This window comes from Rattus norvegicus, chromosome 6, assembly GCF_021556685.1.
Source record: "Rattus norvegicus strain SHRSP/BbbUtx chromosome 6, alternate assembly SHRSP_T2T, whole genome shotgun sequence".
NCBI lineage: Eukaryota > Metazoa > Chordata > Mammalia > Rodentia > Muridae > Rattus > Rattus norvegicus.
Window position 1 is genome coordinate 27048342 of NC_141539.1, and position 15406 is coordinate 27063747.

The 15406-nt window shown below is 38.2% G+C and overlaps 1 protein-coding gene across 1 annotated transcript in view; it reads right to left on the bottom strand.

The window, feature by feature from the left end:
* Birc6 (baculoviral IAP repeat-containing 6) overlaps positions 1-15406 on the bottom strand; it is a 193582-nt gene that overhangs the window by 47653 nt on the left and 130523 nt on the right. The window contains 14 exon segments of the mRNA NM_001170596.4: positions 1182-1355; positions 2212-2379; positions 3155-3286; positions 5374-5503; positions 6127-6270; positions 7711-8491; positions 9525-9746; positions 10029-10137; positions 10356-10612; positions 11017-11296; positions 13270-13470; positions 14035-14229; positions 14365-14461; positions 14989-15164. Coding sequence (NP_001164067.1) covers positions 1182-1355; positions 2212-2379; positions 3155-3286; positions 5374-5503; positions 6127-6270; positions 7711-8491; positions 9525-9746; positions 10029-10137; positions 10356-10612; positions 11017-11296; positions 13270-13470; positions 14035-14229; positions 14365-14461; positions 14989-15164 — 3066 coding nt within the window.

Here is a 15406-nt window from a genome sequence, read left to right on the forward strand (position 1 = left end):
TGACAACATGAGATATTTATTCAGCATTTATGCACTGAAAAATTAGAACCAGCCCACTGATTAAACACACACTTTGTCCTGCTCCTGTATAAAGAAGTAACATTTAAAGCATGCACATGTAAAATTATGTAATAAACTATACAAGTGAAACAGGATAAAACATATGACCCTCTTTATAGATACAGAAAATCTGTACGAGCTTTGAAAGCAATTCAATATAAAGGACTAGTAAATTACAAGTTAAGATTATAAACTGAGGGGGTTGGGGATTTAGCTCAGTGGTAGAGCGCTTGCCTGGCAAGCGCAAGGCCCTGGGTTCGGTCCCCAGCTCCGAAAAATAGAAAAAAAGGAGAAAAAGAAAAAAAAAAAAAGATTATAAACTGAGGGCTAGAGAGATGGCTCAGTGGTTAAGAGCACTGACTGCTCTTCCAGAGGTCCTAAGTTCAATTCCCAGCAACCACATGGTGGCTCACACCATCTGTAATGGGATCTGATGCCTTCTTCTGGTGTGTCTGAAGACAGGAACAGTGTACTTATATGCATAAAATAAATAAATCTTTAAAAAAAGTATAAATTGATTATAAAATGGTAACTATGTAATTCTCAAAAAAGTTAGAAAGGAAACCACATATACCCATCTGCAGTGATGATCTAAGATGAATTAATACTTTCCAAATTGAAATAGCTGAGTTTCAAAATTTATAAGTAACTCAAATCACTGACAAAAAGGTACCATGTAGTTGATATAACTGGTCAATTTTAACTTGAGTCATTAGCTTAATGACAGCGAGCGAAACCACTGCCTTTGACCTAACAGACTAATAAGCTGTTCTGTTATGTATGTGTGTGGGTGTTGGGGAGGAGGGTACCTTGAAATGCGTATTAGGAAAGGTCAACCTTGGCTGTCACTCATAGATGCCACTGACCACACTTTCTTGAGGACAGGGTTTCTCTTTAAATCCCAGAACTCAACCAATTAGAGTAGGTAGACTATCTGGTGAATGCTAAGGCTGATCCAGCTCCCAGCGCTGGGATTAAAGCAGCAGAAGCCATCCCACTCAGCTTTATTATGTGAATGCTGGAGATCAAAATGATGTTTATGCTTGCACATCAAATGCTTTACTGACTGAACCACCTTGTCAACAATGACTGCAACACTTACAGGACTGTCAAGTACCTACCTTTTTCAGGGTGTAGTCTTTTGAAAGAATCTGTTTTTGACAAACTTGGATCTGTAATGACTTTTGATCCCAATTTAACAGTAAGATCTATTGAACGGTAACCTTGAGGAAGTTTTCGGTCATAAAGGAGAGTTAAAAGCTGGGCAAGTGTCATTTCTGCTGGCAATGGCTGACCTAAAAAAAAATTACATAAGTTAAAATAAAATCTAAGAGGGACACATTTTTACTTGGCTTTATTTTGTTAATTAATCCATCATTTTTACTAAATCAGGGGCAAGAGTATGGGAAATATACCTATTTTTTCAAAAAAGTTTAAAATTACTTCTTGGAAAGTCTATAAAAGTCAAACTGTTTCTAACACACATATATATTAATACCCAGAAAAATATCTACATGATACCAAGGTCAAACAAATGAAAGAACAGATATTCTAAAATCTAACATTTGCAAATATTTTCATAGAGGCTTAGGTAACAAATATTTTAAGATATGGGGCCCATCTGACTGCAGTTCCTACCGCTACCTAAGTATAATAATTAAACACTATCTACAAAGAGACACAGTAGACTTAGGATATGAAGTTAAGACAGAGTACCACTCAAGCAATCCTCGGCAATAAGAGTATGGCACAGAATAATGAATATCGCACTTACAAATGAAAAGCATCGGTCAAAGGATTTTATCTGCAAAGAATATGTTAATTACCAATGCTCTTTCTTGAAATCCTTGGCTAGAATTATACCTACAAAACTTATCTGATGCTACTTCTCCCCCCACCTTATCATCTGTGCTCAAACCAAGGGTAAGAAGATATAAAAGTGATAAAAAAAAAAAAAAAAAACCCAGTAACTTCATGCCACTGAAACAGACATTAAAAAGATTATTCTTTGTGCACTTTATTTCTTCCTAGAAGGAAATGTGTACGAAAAATCCTCAGGAGGACCTCATTTATCTCACACAAAGCAAGAGATCAAACACATGATTGCTATGTTTCAGAATTACTCTGATGTTTCCTCAGCATGAATGTTACCTGCCAAGAGTCTGTGAAACAGATGAAACACAGGGACGGTGATGATTTTGTTAGCAGTGTCTGCACTTGAGGACGTACTCCCTATTTTATCAGGAATTGCTCTTCCCCTCCTGGATGGTGGGCGAGGTGGTGTAGATGACACAGCACGTTTAGACTGTGATTTCAGCCCTAAAAGATGATAAACGGTAAGGTTTTTTTTCTAGCTAAGATAGGAAGCAAAGATTTCTCCAAGTCTTAATAAACTAGGCATTCCTCAGACCAAGTCATTAATCTAGTAGCCACGCTTCCGATTCTACCTGACCTTTCAGGCATGCCATAAATAATTTTGGCTTTCCATCTATAATTGCCAAGAAAATAAGAATATTGTGAGCTGCCATCAATTATTAGATATACATGGCTATTTAAGCAAAAATAGTTGTGGAAAATTGGCATCCGAGACCTCATGTTGATTTAGGATAAGGAGGCCAAATACAGCACTATCCTGATCAAGGGGCAAGCTTGAGTTTACACTCTCTCATCCTCTGCTTACTGTGTACTTTTATTAAATCTCAAAACTGTGAAAAACAAAACCTACAAAACTAACAGTCACCCTTGATAATATTTTTTTTCCAAATACAATACTAGAAATTTATTTTTAAAACATTTAAACTTTTAAATGTTTTATGTAATGAAAACAGTATAAATGAAAACCAGAAATTATTTTTACTTTAGTTATAACATGCTTAAAGGATGTTACACAAAAGTACTTGTCCCAGTGGATTTTGTCAGGTATAACTCATGTTGTGATAAGGTCCCTTTATCAAAATAAAGTTCAGTATGTACACTATTCATAAACGGTCAGCTCCTGGTGGAGTACAGCAAGCGACCTTTGGGCAGTGAGTGGGCTAAGTAGTTCAAGGACATCAGGGACGTCAGAACAATGATGACAGAACACAGAGCATACCAGAGGCAACGACAACACTGTAGTTATCCTGAAATCCATTGTCCGCCTTAACTTTTTCTTTCTCTTCATGGTTCTTCTTTTCTTTATCATCTTTTTGCTCACTAATAAGTTTAGCTGTGATACTTGGTGTATCTGCAAGACAATACTGTCTAAAATACAGTGTTTTTCTACATCATCCAGAAGAAAAGCAACAGCATTAGTTTTGTTTTCAAAGATAAGCTGCCATATCCAAATCAAAAATAAAAAACAAAAGCAAACTGATTTTAACATGCAGTTATCATAACATATTAATATTCTATTGTAGTCTCTGTTATAGCTGCAGGGAAGAACTGCAAATTTATATAAACAATTGTGTCAGCTATAAGGAATGTAAACTAAAAAGCAGTCTTTTTCTTGCCAATACACAGCCTCACTCTGACGCTGAAACCTAATTCCCAGGCTCCAGTGATCCTCCTGCTTCTGACTCCAGAAACATCTTTTGGATGTACGTATAAAGCACCATAACTGACTTTTTTAAAAAAAATATTGCTTTATTTTATAACAGTAAGCAATTTCGCTCACATAGTTTGACTTACTATCTACACATGCTAACAGGTTCCCACTTCTTTCTTTCTCTTTAAACATGGAGCACCTCATGTACTGACTGTCATCCTTGTGCAGGGCTGCTGCTATTCCCCCATCTATCCTTCTGATTCTAAGGATGCGTGCTGCCAAAGCGATGACCTTCCTGGTCTTTTCTATCTGTCTTTAATTGTGAGCTCTGGATTTTCATGTGATTCAAGGACAGTTCCCACCTTTTCCTTCACTCGTTACAGGGAAAACATTGGTCTTCCTCTTAAGAATATAGATAAATACTATTTTGTTATAACATACATACTTACATACGGCTTACTTTGAAATCTAATGTATAAACATAATTGTTTTCAGGGTCAAAATATGTCCTTTTCATAAGCCCATCTCTAGAGAAAACTGCAGTTCTTACAAAAAAAAATCATTTTATTCACTCAATAACGAGAAATTCTAAGAGGCAATAAACTCTATCTAAAGCAGATGATCACATCGCCTTTAATCCCAGCACTCAGGAGGCACAGGCAGGCAGATCTCTGAATTCACAGCCAGCCTAGCCTACAGAGTGCGATCTAGGATAGTCAGGGTTCTGTTACACAGAAAAACCCCATCTCGAAAATCAAAGGAACCAAAAAGCAGCTTTCCCCTTAATGCACGGCTTTACTGCTTACAAGCACCAAGGGAAGGAGGCCCGCTCTGCTTTCCTCACCAGCACTGTGAGCAGCGATGAGGTAACTAGGTGACCCCACGCCTTCAGTCTTTACTTTTGGACATTGGTTACTTTCACCTCTAGATCCAGAAAACACTCATTAATTTGAAACCTGCCACCCATTTACTAATGCAACAATAGTGTGACCACATGGTTATGTGTGGGGAAAATCCTCCAAAGGTTCCCAGTCGACTGTTTGCATCACACGACATGACTGGCATCATAATTAAGATTATTATTGCCTGAAGGGTAAGAGTCATTATTGCTAACTTAATGAGTCTTGTTTCTGTCTTCAAGCTATGACAATATTTATAATTTCTTTAAGTTCAAATGCATGAAACAGGGTTAAAGAAATGGTTTCTGAATGGGTAGAACAATAAAAATAAAGTTATTGGGGACTGGAGAGAGGGCTCAGCAGCTCAATTCCCAGCACACACATGGTGGCTCACAACCACCTGTAATGGGATCTGAGGCCCTCTTCTGGTGTCTGAAGACAGCTACAGTGTACTCACATACATGAAATAAATAAATAAATAAATAAATAAATAAATAAATAAATAAATAAGGAAAGAAAGAAAGAAAGAAAGAAAGAAAGGAAGGAAGGAAGGAAGGAAGGAAGGAAGGAAGGAAGGAAGAAAGAAAGAAAGTTATGAGGGACTGGAGAGATGACTCAGTAGCTTGGAGTTCTTGTTGCTCTTACGGAAGGCCCAGGTTCACTCTCGGGACCACATGTGTCTTAGAGCTGTTTCCAGCTCCAGAACCTGTGACTCACACTCTCCTCAGCTCTGCAGGTGCTGCATGTGTGTCACACACAGACAAACCAACCACACACAGAAACTAAAAATACACCTTCTCCTTCAAGTTCAAATGCATGAAACAGGGTTTACAAAAAAAAAAAAAAAAAAAAAAAAAAAAAGAACCATAAAACTGAAGTCTTACTTACCTGACACTCTATCGAGAACATCTGACAGGGTTGTTGAGACTGGCAAATGCAGAGTACGGAACTTATGGCCTGCTCCAAACATTGGGTGTTGGATGACATGGCTGGTCGCATTAATCCTCCCTTTGTATAACTGGGGAAATTAATTTAGAAGTGTTTAGGATACTATCAGTAATCAAATTCAAAGACATGGATGAATAAAAAGTTCAATGAAGCATAGCTTGTATGTTTTATATATTTCTGGCATGCTTTGCCTAGGAGTTGTTGATCAGCATTTTAGATGGGTAGTACCAATGGTATCAAATATTGCGTGTCCGCAAAACAAAACAAACTATTCAAAATACAGTATCTGTTGTTCTAATGAAGGAAATATGGCAAGTTATCCTAAATAAGACTTCTTGCCACTAAATATAAACTGCTCGTTTCGTCTGCTACATTACTAAAAAGAAGATGGGGCTGGAGACGCGGCTCTGCAGTGAAGAGCACTTGTTCTTACAGAGGACCTGGAATTGTTCCTAGCACCTGCGTGGCAGCTCACAATACCCACAACTCCAGTTCCAAGTGTCCAAAGGTCCTGTCTCATCTCTAAGGGCCCTAGGTACACATGGTACACAAACATTTGAGCAAGACATACATATAAGTTAAAAATAAAATTGAAAAAAAAAAAAAAAAAAGAGAACAGAACTCACTACAAGTCCTCCCTCAGAAGTAAGTAAGAGTTATAAGGACAAGAAGGTAAGCACCAAGATTACTCACTGGGCAAGGTGACTGAAGAAACATTGTCACCTTCTCATCCTCTAGCATCAACTGTAGAAACAGTCTTCGTACAAACCCTGAAATGTTCCCAGAAGTTGGAAGGCTACCCCTTTGAGGAGCTGTCTGAAATAGTTCACAGAGAACCTGGGAAGGCAAGAAATTTCAAAAGTGAAGTGGAGATTTGCAGGTTTTTATTTTAAAAAAATAAACAAGAAATTAAAAATATGAATTAACGAATAAGTGTATTTTAATTCATCAATCTGCAAATAAGAACCTAAATCTTAAAGTACGGGAATACAGAAGCAGACAAACAAGTAAAAGTGTAAGGAGACAGCAAGTGTGGCGGCACAGAAACGTTAATCCCTGCCCTCTACATAAAGTTCCGGGAGCCTACAGAGTGAGACCGTGAATCATAAAAACCAAACTACAAAACATTTCAATAGCAGAGAGGAATACCTACAATTGATCCTTCACATACAGAGTAGGCCTAGCCAGAACTGATTTTAGTAACTATTAATCCAGTTATAATAAAAATTACTTTTGAAAAGTACTTTGCCAGGTGTGGTGGCCCAAGCCTTGATCCCAGCACTAGCAGACAGGCCTTTGTGAGTTCGAGGGCAGCCTGAGTTACGTAACAAGAACTGAGAGGGATGGTGTGACGTATGGGGAATGGGTTTAGAATTAAACAGTCTTAATAAAAAACAGATGATAACGAGATCGGAAGTCAGAGGACTATAGCAACCCAGTCTACGAAGCACAATTCAAACTTATAATTCAAGCATTTGCTTTTAACTAGTTTCATTAAGGAGATAGTTGTGTAAGAACTACTACTATGAGCACTAATGTACCTTGTTTTTCAAGGTACAAACTCAAGTCATTCTGTATTTATAAATGTAAACATGTAGTAACAGGATGACAGGAATAAGCAATCCCCGTTAACAGGGGAAAGAGCCTTTTTTCCTGCTCGTCACAATCTCCTACTTCTGCGAGGCTGTGTCCTAAGGTGTTATACACAGTAGTGTCTGTGTTCGAGAGTCCCTGATACAGGCATTACTAGTCTTGATTTATATACTGAAAAACTCATCCAAATTCATGAAAGCCTCAAAGCTACAAAAAACCAAACCAAAGTATCTCGAATATACTTACTCTAAACAATTCTAGCTTGCAAAAATTTTGACCTTTGAGACTTATTACAATAAACTGTCTATAATGTTCAGAGCGTCTCTCCTGAAACCTACTCTTAATGTCTATGTGATCAGATCAAACCCAGAGTTACAGCAGTCTGGTAATACTTAATAGTCAATCCAGTACCAGCAGCAAAAATATATTCTTTTAGTCTTGCTCTTTAACTAGGTGAGTTGTGGAAGTGTCAGAGCGTAGCTAGAATGTTTATGAATTTCCAGTCACCTCATCCTGAAAAGCGCTGCCTTTCGAGAGCACATATTTCAGGAGCGGGAAGAGATTCTGTTCTCGTTTGCACTTAATCCCACGCCCCAGTGCCACACTGCTTAACTAACCCCACGAGGGCAGCCCTTCTCCATTAGCAAGACCCCACAGAGTCCAAGGCGGGCTTTGCTGTCTTACCTGGGCCATCAGCTTTTGGTTATTAGGGTGACATGAAATACACTGCAGAAAGAAGGCAACAGTCGCGTTCTCAATGGCTGTCCGTTGCTGGGTAGTCAGTACTGTCGTAGCAGCTGAAGAATGAGAAGCTGATCTTGTGCTGCTCTGCTGTGCCCCTAAATTATGTCCTCCAGCAGTAGACCCAGAGTGACACAGTAAGAACAGAAGTGCTGTCCACAGTGGATTGACTTCAGAACCACCAAGCCAATCTTTCATAATATGACTATTGCCAACTTCAGTCAAAAACCTAAGAATAGGAGCAACTAGGTCTGCTGTGATGGGCATCTTATTACAATGCTGTGGAACATGATGCCGCCTGAGTTTGTCCTGGGAATTATCTATTGACTGAGCAATGCTTTCTGAGTAGGAAATATGACTAAAACAAAAACTAGCCAGACTCCTCACAAGAAGGGAAGGCAACCCTGAGTCTAGCAACTGTTTAATAGCTTCTGGGGACTGAGAAGAGGAAGCAAGAGTTGCCAAGTGGGATTCAGTTAGAGCAAGAGGTGCTTGTGCATTTTTGGAATCATCTGTCAGTGATGAACTAAGATCTTGTTTCTTGCTATCATCTGTCATGGACAGTCTATGATGACATTGCACTGGGGGAGGGATAATTCCCATCCAGCCCATGAGCAAGGAAAAATAATTTGGATGTATATGACACATGGAGCAAAGTAGACTGTCAACAGCTTTCTTCAAAACCACATTGCACGGAAGTGACATGGACCAATTGAAAAGTAACCTAGAGAAAGAAAAGAGAGTACATGTCTTGTTTTGTTTTTAGGAAACCACACTCATCGCTTGAAATACTCCTACTGGAGATTAAATATACTGACAAAGAACATTAAGAGTTTACTTGACATTCAAGTTCTCCTCCCATTCCACTCCTTTCCTTTTTGAATATGGTGGGGCTCACTGAGTATTCACTGTCCTGGAATTAACTGGGTTCATCAACTTCCTTTCTCTCCCAGTGCTAGAAATAGAGATGGGCAGCCATCCCTGCCGATCTCAAACTTTCTACCGACACTTTCCGTCTACAGTTGTAAAGAAGAATGTAGTTGACAGTGCTACATTCCCGATTTAAAGAAAAACTAGCAATATCGTGGCTGAATCTTAAAACAAGAAAGGCTTGGAGTGCAGCTCCAGTAGAAGACCATGTCAGTAGTTTAAGTGTGAAGGGTCATTTCAAAAGTACTATTTTTGTATTTGTTATTTTTAAACTACCCTTACTATCCAAAAAAAAAAAAAAATACACACACACACACACACACACACACACACAACTATCAATATTTGTTGGAACACATTCCACGAATGAAGTTGTGTGAGAATTCTGAGTGCTTGTGGGAAAACTCCAAGAAAACAAAAGCCTTGTATCCTTAGTTTCTTCAAAGACCAGAATTGCTCTTACGATGTGTTTTCTTCCTATTCCCAGGTATAGTGGATAGCAGTGAGTTACTTCAGCTGTTGTCATTCATGTGCCTCTATGGAAAAACATGCTTTTGCCACATGTGGTTTGTCCTTGTGATTGTATTCTTTACTCAGGTGCCTCTTCATGATCCTCAGACCATGACAAACTGTCTGATGCTCTGAATAAAATCAGCTACTGCATGAGACTTTAGTCCACCTGATTTTTAGGCTCCATTCTTTTAGGTCCCACCACCTTTAAAGCAGTAAGCAACTACAGAAACAGACACAATACTTTACCTAAAATATGAAAACACACAGTAAATCTAGCACATGAAAGAAAAGGGTAGGATTCCACTCGTACTTACTCAAAGAGCTCTCGGTCTAGCAGTGCTGGCAAGTCATACTCTACAAGCAATTCATAACTGTGCCAAAGAATCGCAGCTACACAGTGCAAATGAGAGGGGGACGGCATGAGAAGCCCATACTCGACAGCTGATGAGCTCGGGCACATATAGTTCATTCTGCCACTTCTCTTCAAAGCAGCCATTTTTGCAGAGTCACTGACCCACTTTAGCAAGGCCTGAATTCTTAAAAAGTAAAGAAGGATCAGCAATGCCACAACTGACATTTGATATAAATAGTATCTTTACATGTTAAGTATTCCTACAAATGCAATACTGACTACAAATTTTTTAGCTCAAAAGCATTCAAAATATGTTTAAACACACATTATTTTGTTTATTATGTAAAGCATATGGACAGATGTTGATATATTTACTTGTTTAAACATTTGTGAGGCCTTCTGAAGGGAAAGTATTAGTTCCACTTCACTAAAGCATGTTGTGACTAAACAGAAAAACAGCACATACCTGTCTTTAGTTCCAGGGTCCTGAGTTGTACCAAGCTGGTAAAGAATATCTATTGTAGAATCAGAGGAAAGTCCATTCAGTCTTCCAAAAAGTAAAGGGCTATTTAAATCTTGGCCAGGGGGGGAAAAAATGGTTTGTTAGCCAGTTTAAAATGGAAAGATATGCTTTTATAAGTTATTCACTGAATGCCACCAATAAATTATGAAAAAGTTTAAAAGTAGCAAAGCTTTAAGAGGAATTCATTTCAGAAAGAATTCCAAACATCATGAGGTCAAGTATTTTACTGCGTAGGTGTGTGAAAATGATAGGAGTAAAGTCAATAGTCACCTGTAGGGTCACTGCCTGATGCTGCACAGTTTCTCAGGAGAATGTCAATAAGCTTCAGGCCAATTCTAGTGGACTGCAATCCGATCTTTACAAGCACAACCTCAATGTTGGGGGAATGCATCCCACAGTATGGGGACATCAGTAAGGCAGCACAAGTCTGTAGCAAATTGGCAGTAGGGGCAGCCGCACTGGCCATCATCCCTTCTAGATCACTTATGTGTGTAAGGCAATGATGCAATAACCGTAGCCATCCAATGCTGAAATACAGAACATACATGTGTGGGAACGTAAGTAGCTCACATTACTGCAGATGTTTTCCATAAACTTACTACATAAACTTCAACTTTACTGCCTCACTGTTATACCTCTGCAAAACTACTGTATTAGACCTAATAGAAATCAGTACTATATAAGCACCTATATGACAACTTACTAAGAGGTTTTTTGGGGGGAGGGGAGAGACTGGGAAGGGGAAGAGGTCTCCTTATGTAGCTGTGGCTGTCCAGGAATTCACTATGTAAACCAGGTTTGCCTGGAACTCACCTGCCTTTGCCTCCCAAGTGCTGGGATTAAAAAGTGTGCACCATCACCCCTGGCTAGGATGAACAACTTGAAAACAACCACAGAAAGCATTTAAAAATTAGAAATGAAAAATACATACCTTGTTTTGGAAACTTGATCTTCAGATGGAAGGAAGGGATTATTAACTGTGGCTGATGAGGTGGTACCAAAAGCAGTAAGGCCTAATAATTTAATCTGTGAAAGGCCTAGTGTGCTGGCATCCCGAGGACGATGTAGTCTGAGGCAGACAGCAGAAGCTACCTCAGCTTTCACAAGCTGTATTTTTATGTAGGTGAGACCACTTGTGACAACAGGAGTAGACAAAGGGAGCATATTAACACCATCTGCACTTACTTCAACGGACACTGACGATGGGCAGGCTGCAGGAAGAGAAAACTGAACAGTAAAAAAAGTGAACTAGATGCTACACTCTAGTACAGTGCACTAATGTGGCAACCATCAGATACATGGACTATTAACTTACAGAAAGCACTATATATAACAAAGAGCACCTGTCACCAGCATTCAACATCATTTTGTATATTTTTTAAAGATATGACTTTCAGTAATTATCATAATTATTGAAATAGTCACCTAAGGGAAGAGTAACTATAGAACTTATATCTGTATCAGTTGTGTATCAATTACATCCTTGGAAAAGGTAAAATAGACCAACTTAGCAGGCAATAGTTCACTATCTCTGTTCTACCAAAACCGTCATGAACAAACATAGTTTTATGATTGGTTGTTTAAAATAACTTGAAAAGGACAGAATAGTAATTACCAATTGATTCAACAATCCACAATGTAATTTACAATGCTGTGCTTAAAGTCACAGCTAATTTTAAAACTGATTTCACTTTAATTTTGTTTGCCTTTTAATTCTTGGCCAGTCTCAAATTTTAAAGTAAAACAATTTTTGTTACTTCAAGGAGTGCCAGTGAGGTGACAACTGGCAGCCCCGAACAGGGCATTCGGCTCCCAGCACAGCACAGATGCCTATGGAGAAAACATATCTATCAAAGAAAAATCTTAAAAATTGGTTTATTTTTATACTAAGTATAATTTTATTAACTGTCAACTAAATGCCAGGCTTACACTAAGAGTTAGAGAAATTTAAAAAATTTTGTAAACTGTGACTTTAAAATCATTTTAAGAAACTAATAGCTGTACTTTACATGAGCAATACACTCTAAGAAATCAAACAACTAAAATTTCTATCACCATTTAATAATAAAATCTACTTCATTTTCACTGGAACATATATTGAATTCCTGCTCTAATCCAGCAGAAAAGGTATCTGTTAATCAAGCATGCATATGCCAACTGTGCCCACACTGTACTTGCGTTCCTAATGCTCCCATGCAAAATCTACCCACATGCACACAAGCTACTGTCCTCATGCACACACTGTCTCTCACTTCAGACACACTGCTGAACTGTAGTTTAGAGCTTAATGCAAAACTTAATGGGAAAGGACCCATCAGTGAGCGACATCACTAGATGATGTCACTGTTTCTGTCTGAAAACTAGGCTCCTCTAGCTGCCCACCCACAACACCCATGCAGATACTCAACTGTAAATCCTCCTGCGTGAGCCTAAGTAGGTAGGAATATAGACCTATGCTACCCTGGTCAGGCAGTACTTTGTCTTTTAAAATAGTTTATGACCTGCTAAAGAAAGGTTTTGGTATATGTGATTCTTTTTGTATTATTTCATCTGGTATCACAAGTCTGACCTCAAGCTTAAAAATGTCTTCCCTCCTGCTCCCATGATATGAAATTACAGGCACAGGACATTATGCCGGACTTTCATCTTATATTAATTGTATGAGAAATAGTTTGAATAATATAACTAGATTATAATCTACCTTTCAAAAACATCTTCTTCCAAATACACTAAGAATCTATGAACTCTCCCTGAGATTTTCATCCACTCTGAGTGACACTGAGTACCACTGAGACAGTGAAGACAAACGAAGGCAACAGTCTCAGTACAGACTGATTACGCTGAGAGAAGCTAAGTAACTCCACAGTGGGAAACTGTGTCAAGCACCGTAAATGAATAAGCTACAAAAAATCTGCTTCTACTTAATCTGGAATTGATTTTCCAAATATTTTAAGGAATTTACCTTAAAATGTCCTGATAAAATATATTCAATTATGAACCAAGTGAATAATATACAAAAGAAAAGAAGAAACAAATGAACAAAGGAAGCAAGCTAGCCTACACTGATTAAACCCATGGCCATACCACCTAACACCAAAAGTGCACATAGGAGGGCTTGCTGGATAGCACCGCCCACCTTCATCTGCCCTAAACTGTTATTCTCACGATGCCTCCCCGTACTCACTGGCAAGCGATGCAAGGTGAGGCTGAATATGTATCTCCTTCAGCAACACTGCTGAAGGAAGGTGGATGGTAAGGTCACACCAAGCTTCCTCTGGCAGAAAGATATAGGACCACGCAGCAGAACGAGCCCTTCGATGGGGCGGTGTGGCTTGCAAGAGCACCTCAGCTGGCTGGGCAGTAGGACTACTAGAGGTGATTGTACCTACAAGAAAACATTTAAATAGCATACAGGATGTAGTAAAACACTGAGAAATATTCAAACGACAGTATGAATATTAAGCTATGAAAATGAGCAGAAAATAAACATCTGCTGGAATCGTTACACATTCAGTCACCACGCACGATGATCAAAGCATTTCCATTACTCAGATGACAAAGGACTATTAGTGACCACATGTAACGTAGAAAAGTCTTGAGGACTACACTTTAACCATGAAAATAATGATCTTTATTTCTCGTATGTTCATGAGACAGTAATAGGAAAAGCATGAAAGAAATGTAGTGTGAAGGAATAAACGTCTAAATTAAAAATTGAAAACATATCAATGTTTAAGAGCTTTCAAGGCGATTAACATTTGAAGAGAGAACTGACCTAAAACTGTTGTAGTTAGTAGAAAGTTTTGGTACCAACAGCCTATAAGAGGAACTTTTTATATTTAAAAATGTTACTAATCTAATATTAACTTGTGTCAACAACTAATTTTTCTTTACCTCATTCAAACACTAAGTTGAGCCATAGTAGTAAGAGGTAGGGCCACTGTCTTACCAAGGGGTGCAAAGTTATGGATTCCTTCTGCATTGTCGGGCTCAGAGGCCAAGATTCTCGTCTTCAAAGTGCTGTCCACGGCTTTGTTTGGACCAGAATCAAGAAATTTCATAATAGTTGACACCATACTTCTCGCAGTGTTCACAATAGCCCTTGTACTGGTAACCATATTGTTGCAGATTAACTGAACTCCACCTAAATTCAAAGAATACTAAATGAAAAGAATCCTAGGAACAAGACTGGGCATTAAGAGGACAAAACTGACCATGCTAAAACATTAGCTAAAAAGAAACATGCTAAAATGATAGAGAGAAGGTTTTTTTTTCTTACCCATATCATGGAATGCTTTCAATGCATCACTAGTATCCAACACTCTCAAAATAAACCACAACAGTGGTTCAGATAACTGGCAAGTAGCAAGAGAGCCCTAAAAAGTAAACAAACACAACATGATTTGGTAAGTGCCTGTGAATCTCGACAACTACGTTTCTTAATATGATGAAAATACACTATATAAAATTACCACTAAATTAATTAAAACATTATATTAAAATAAAAATTTACCCTAATACTCTTTAACTAAAGAGAAATCAAGATGAATTTTGAGTTGTCCCTCTAAAGTAGTCCTGTAACATCTCAGGAAACATCCGGGTAGTAACTAGCAACGGTGCTCGGGAAACAATCTCAGGGAAGAGGAGTAGTGGAACTTTCCAGAATATAAGTACTTACTTTTTCTACCTCGGTAGTCATTTTTAAAATTAAATTTTATTCTTTATTCTTTAATTTTATTCTTTAATTTCTATTAAAACTGAAATAAGAATTACTTTGTTCATACATAGCTCCTTTCTTTTCTAATATATTCATGGATAGTCTTATTTTTTCGGCTATGTAACTCTCTATTTGCATTACTATCAAACTGTTACATAACTGCAGCTGCTGCTGCATAGAACGTACTTGTCTGCCCATGTATCCACAGGCCATGTAGGTCAAGATTGGCTGCAACATCATGTGAACTGTAGAGGCTTTCTTACTGAGTGTTGTCAATATAGTAAATAATCCATCTCCAACTGATATGGCATCTAACCCACCATGAAAGTTTTCATGTTTGGTGAGATGTAAGCCACTTGCACCTAGTTTGATAAAAAGATTATACATTTTGTAAAGTACATATATAACAGTTTAAAAATCCAGTTTCTCAAGAAAACATTAAAGGATGGATACATAAGTCTCTTTACTTTCTCAAAAACAGAAAGAGAGACAGACAGACACGTACACACAGACAGACCTCTAAAGATTAAAGTATCTGTAGAGGTATCCAAAGAAGTACTGGGTGCACTGCCTTACACGAGATCTCCCACTGAATGCTAATAAA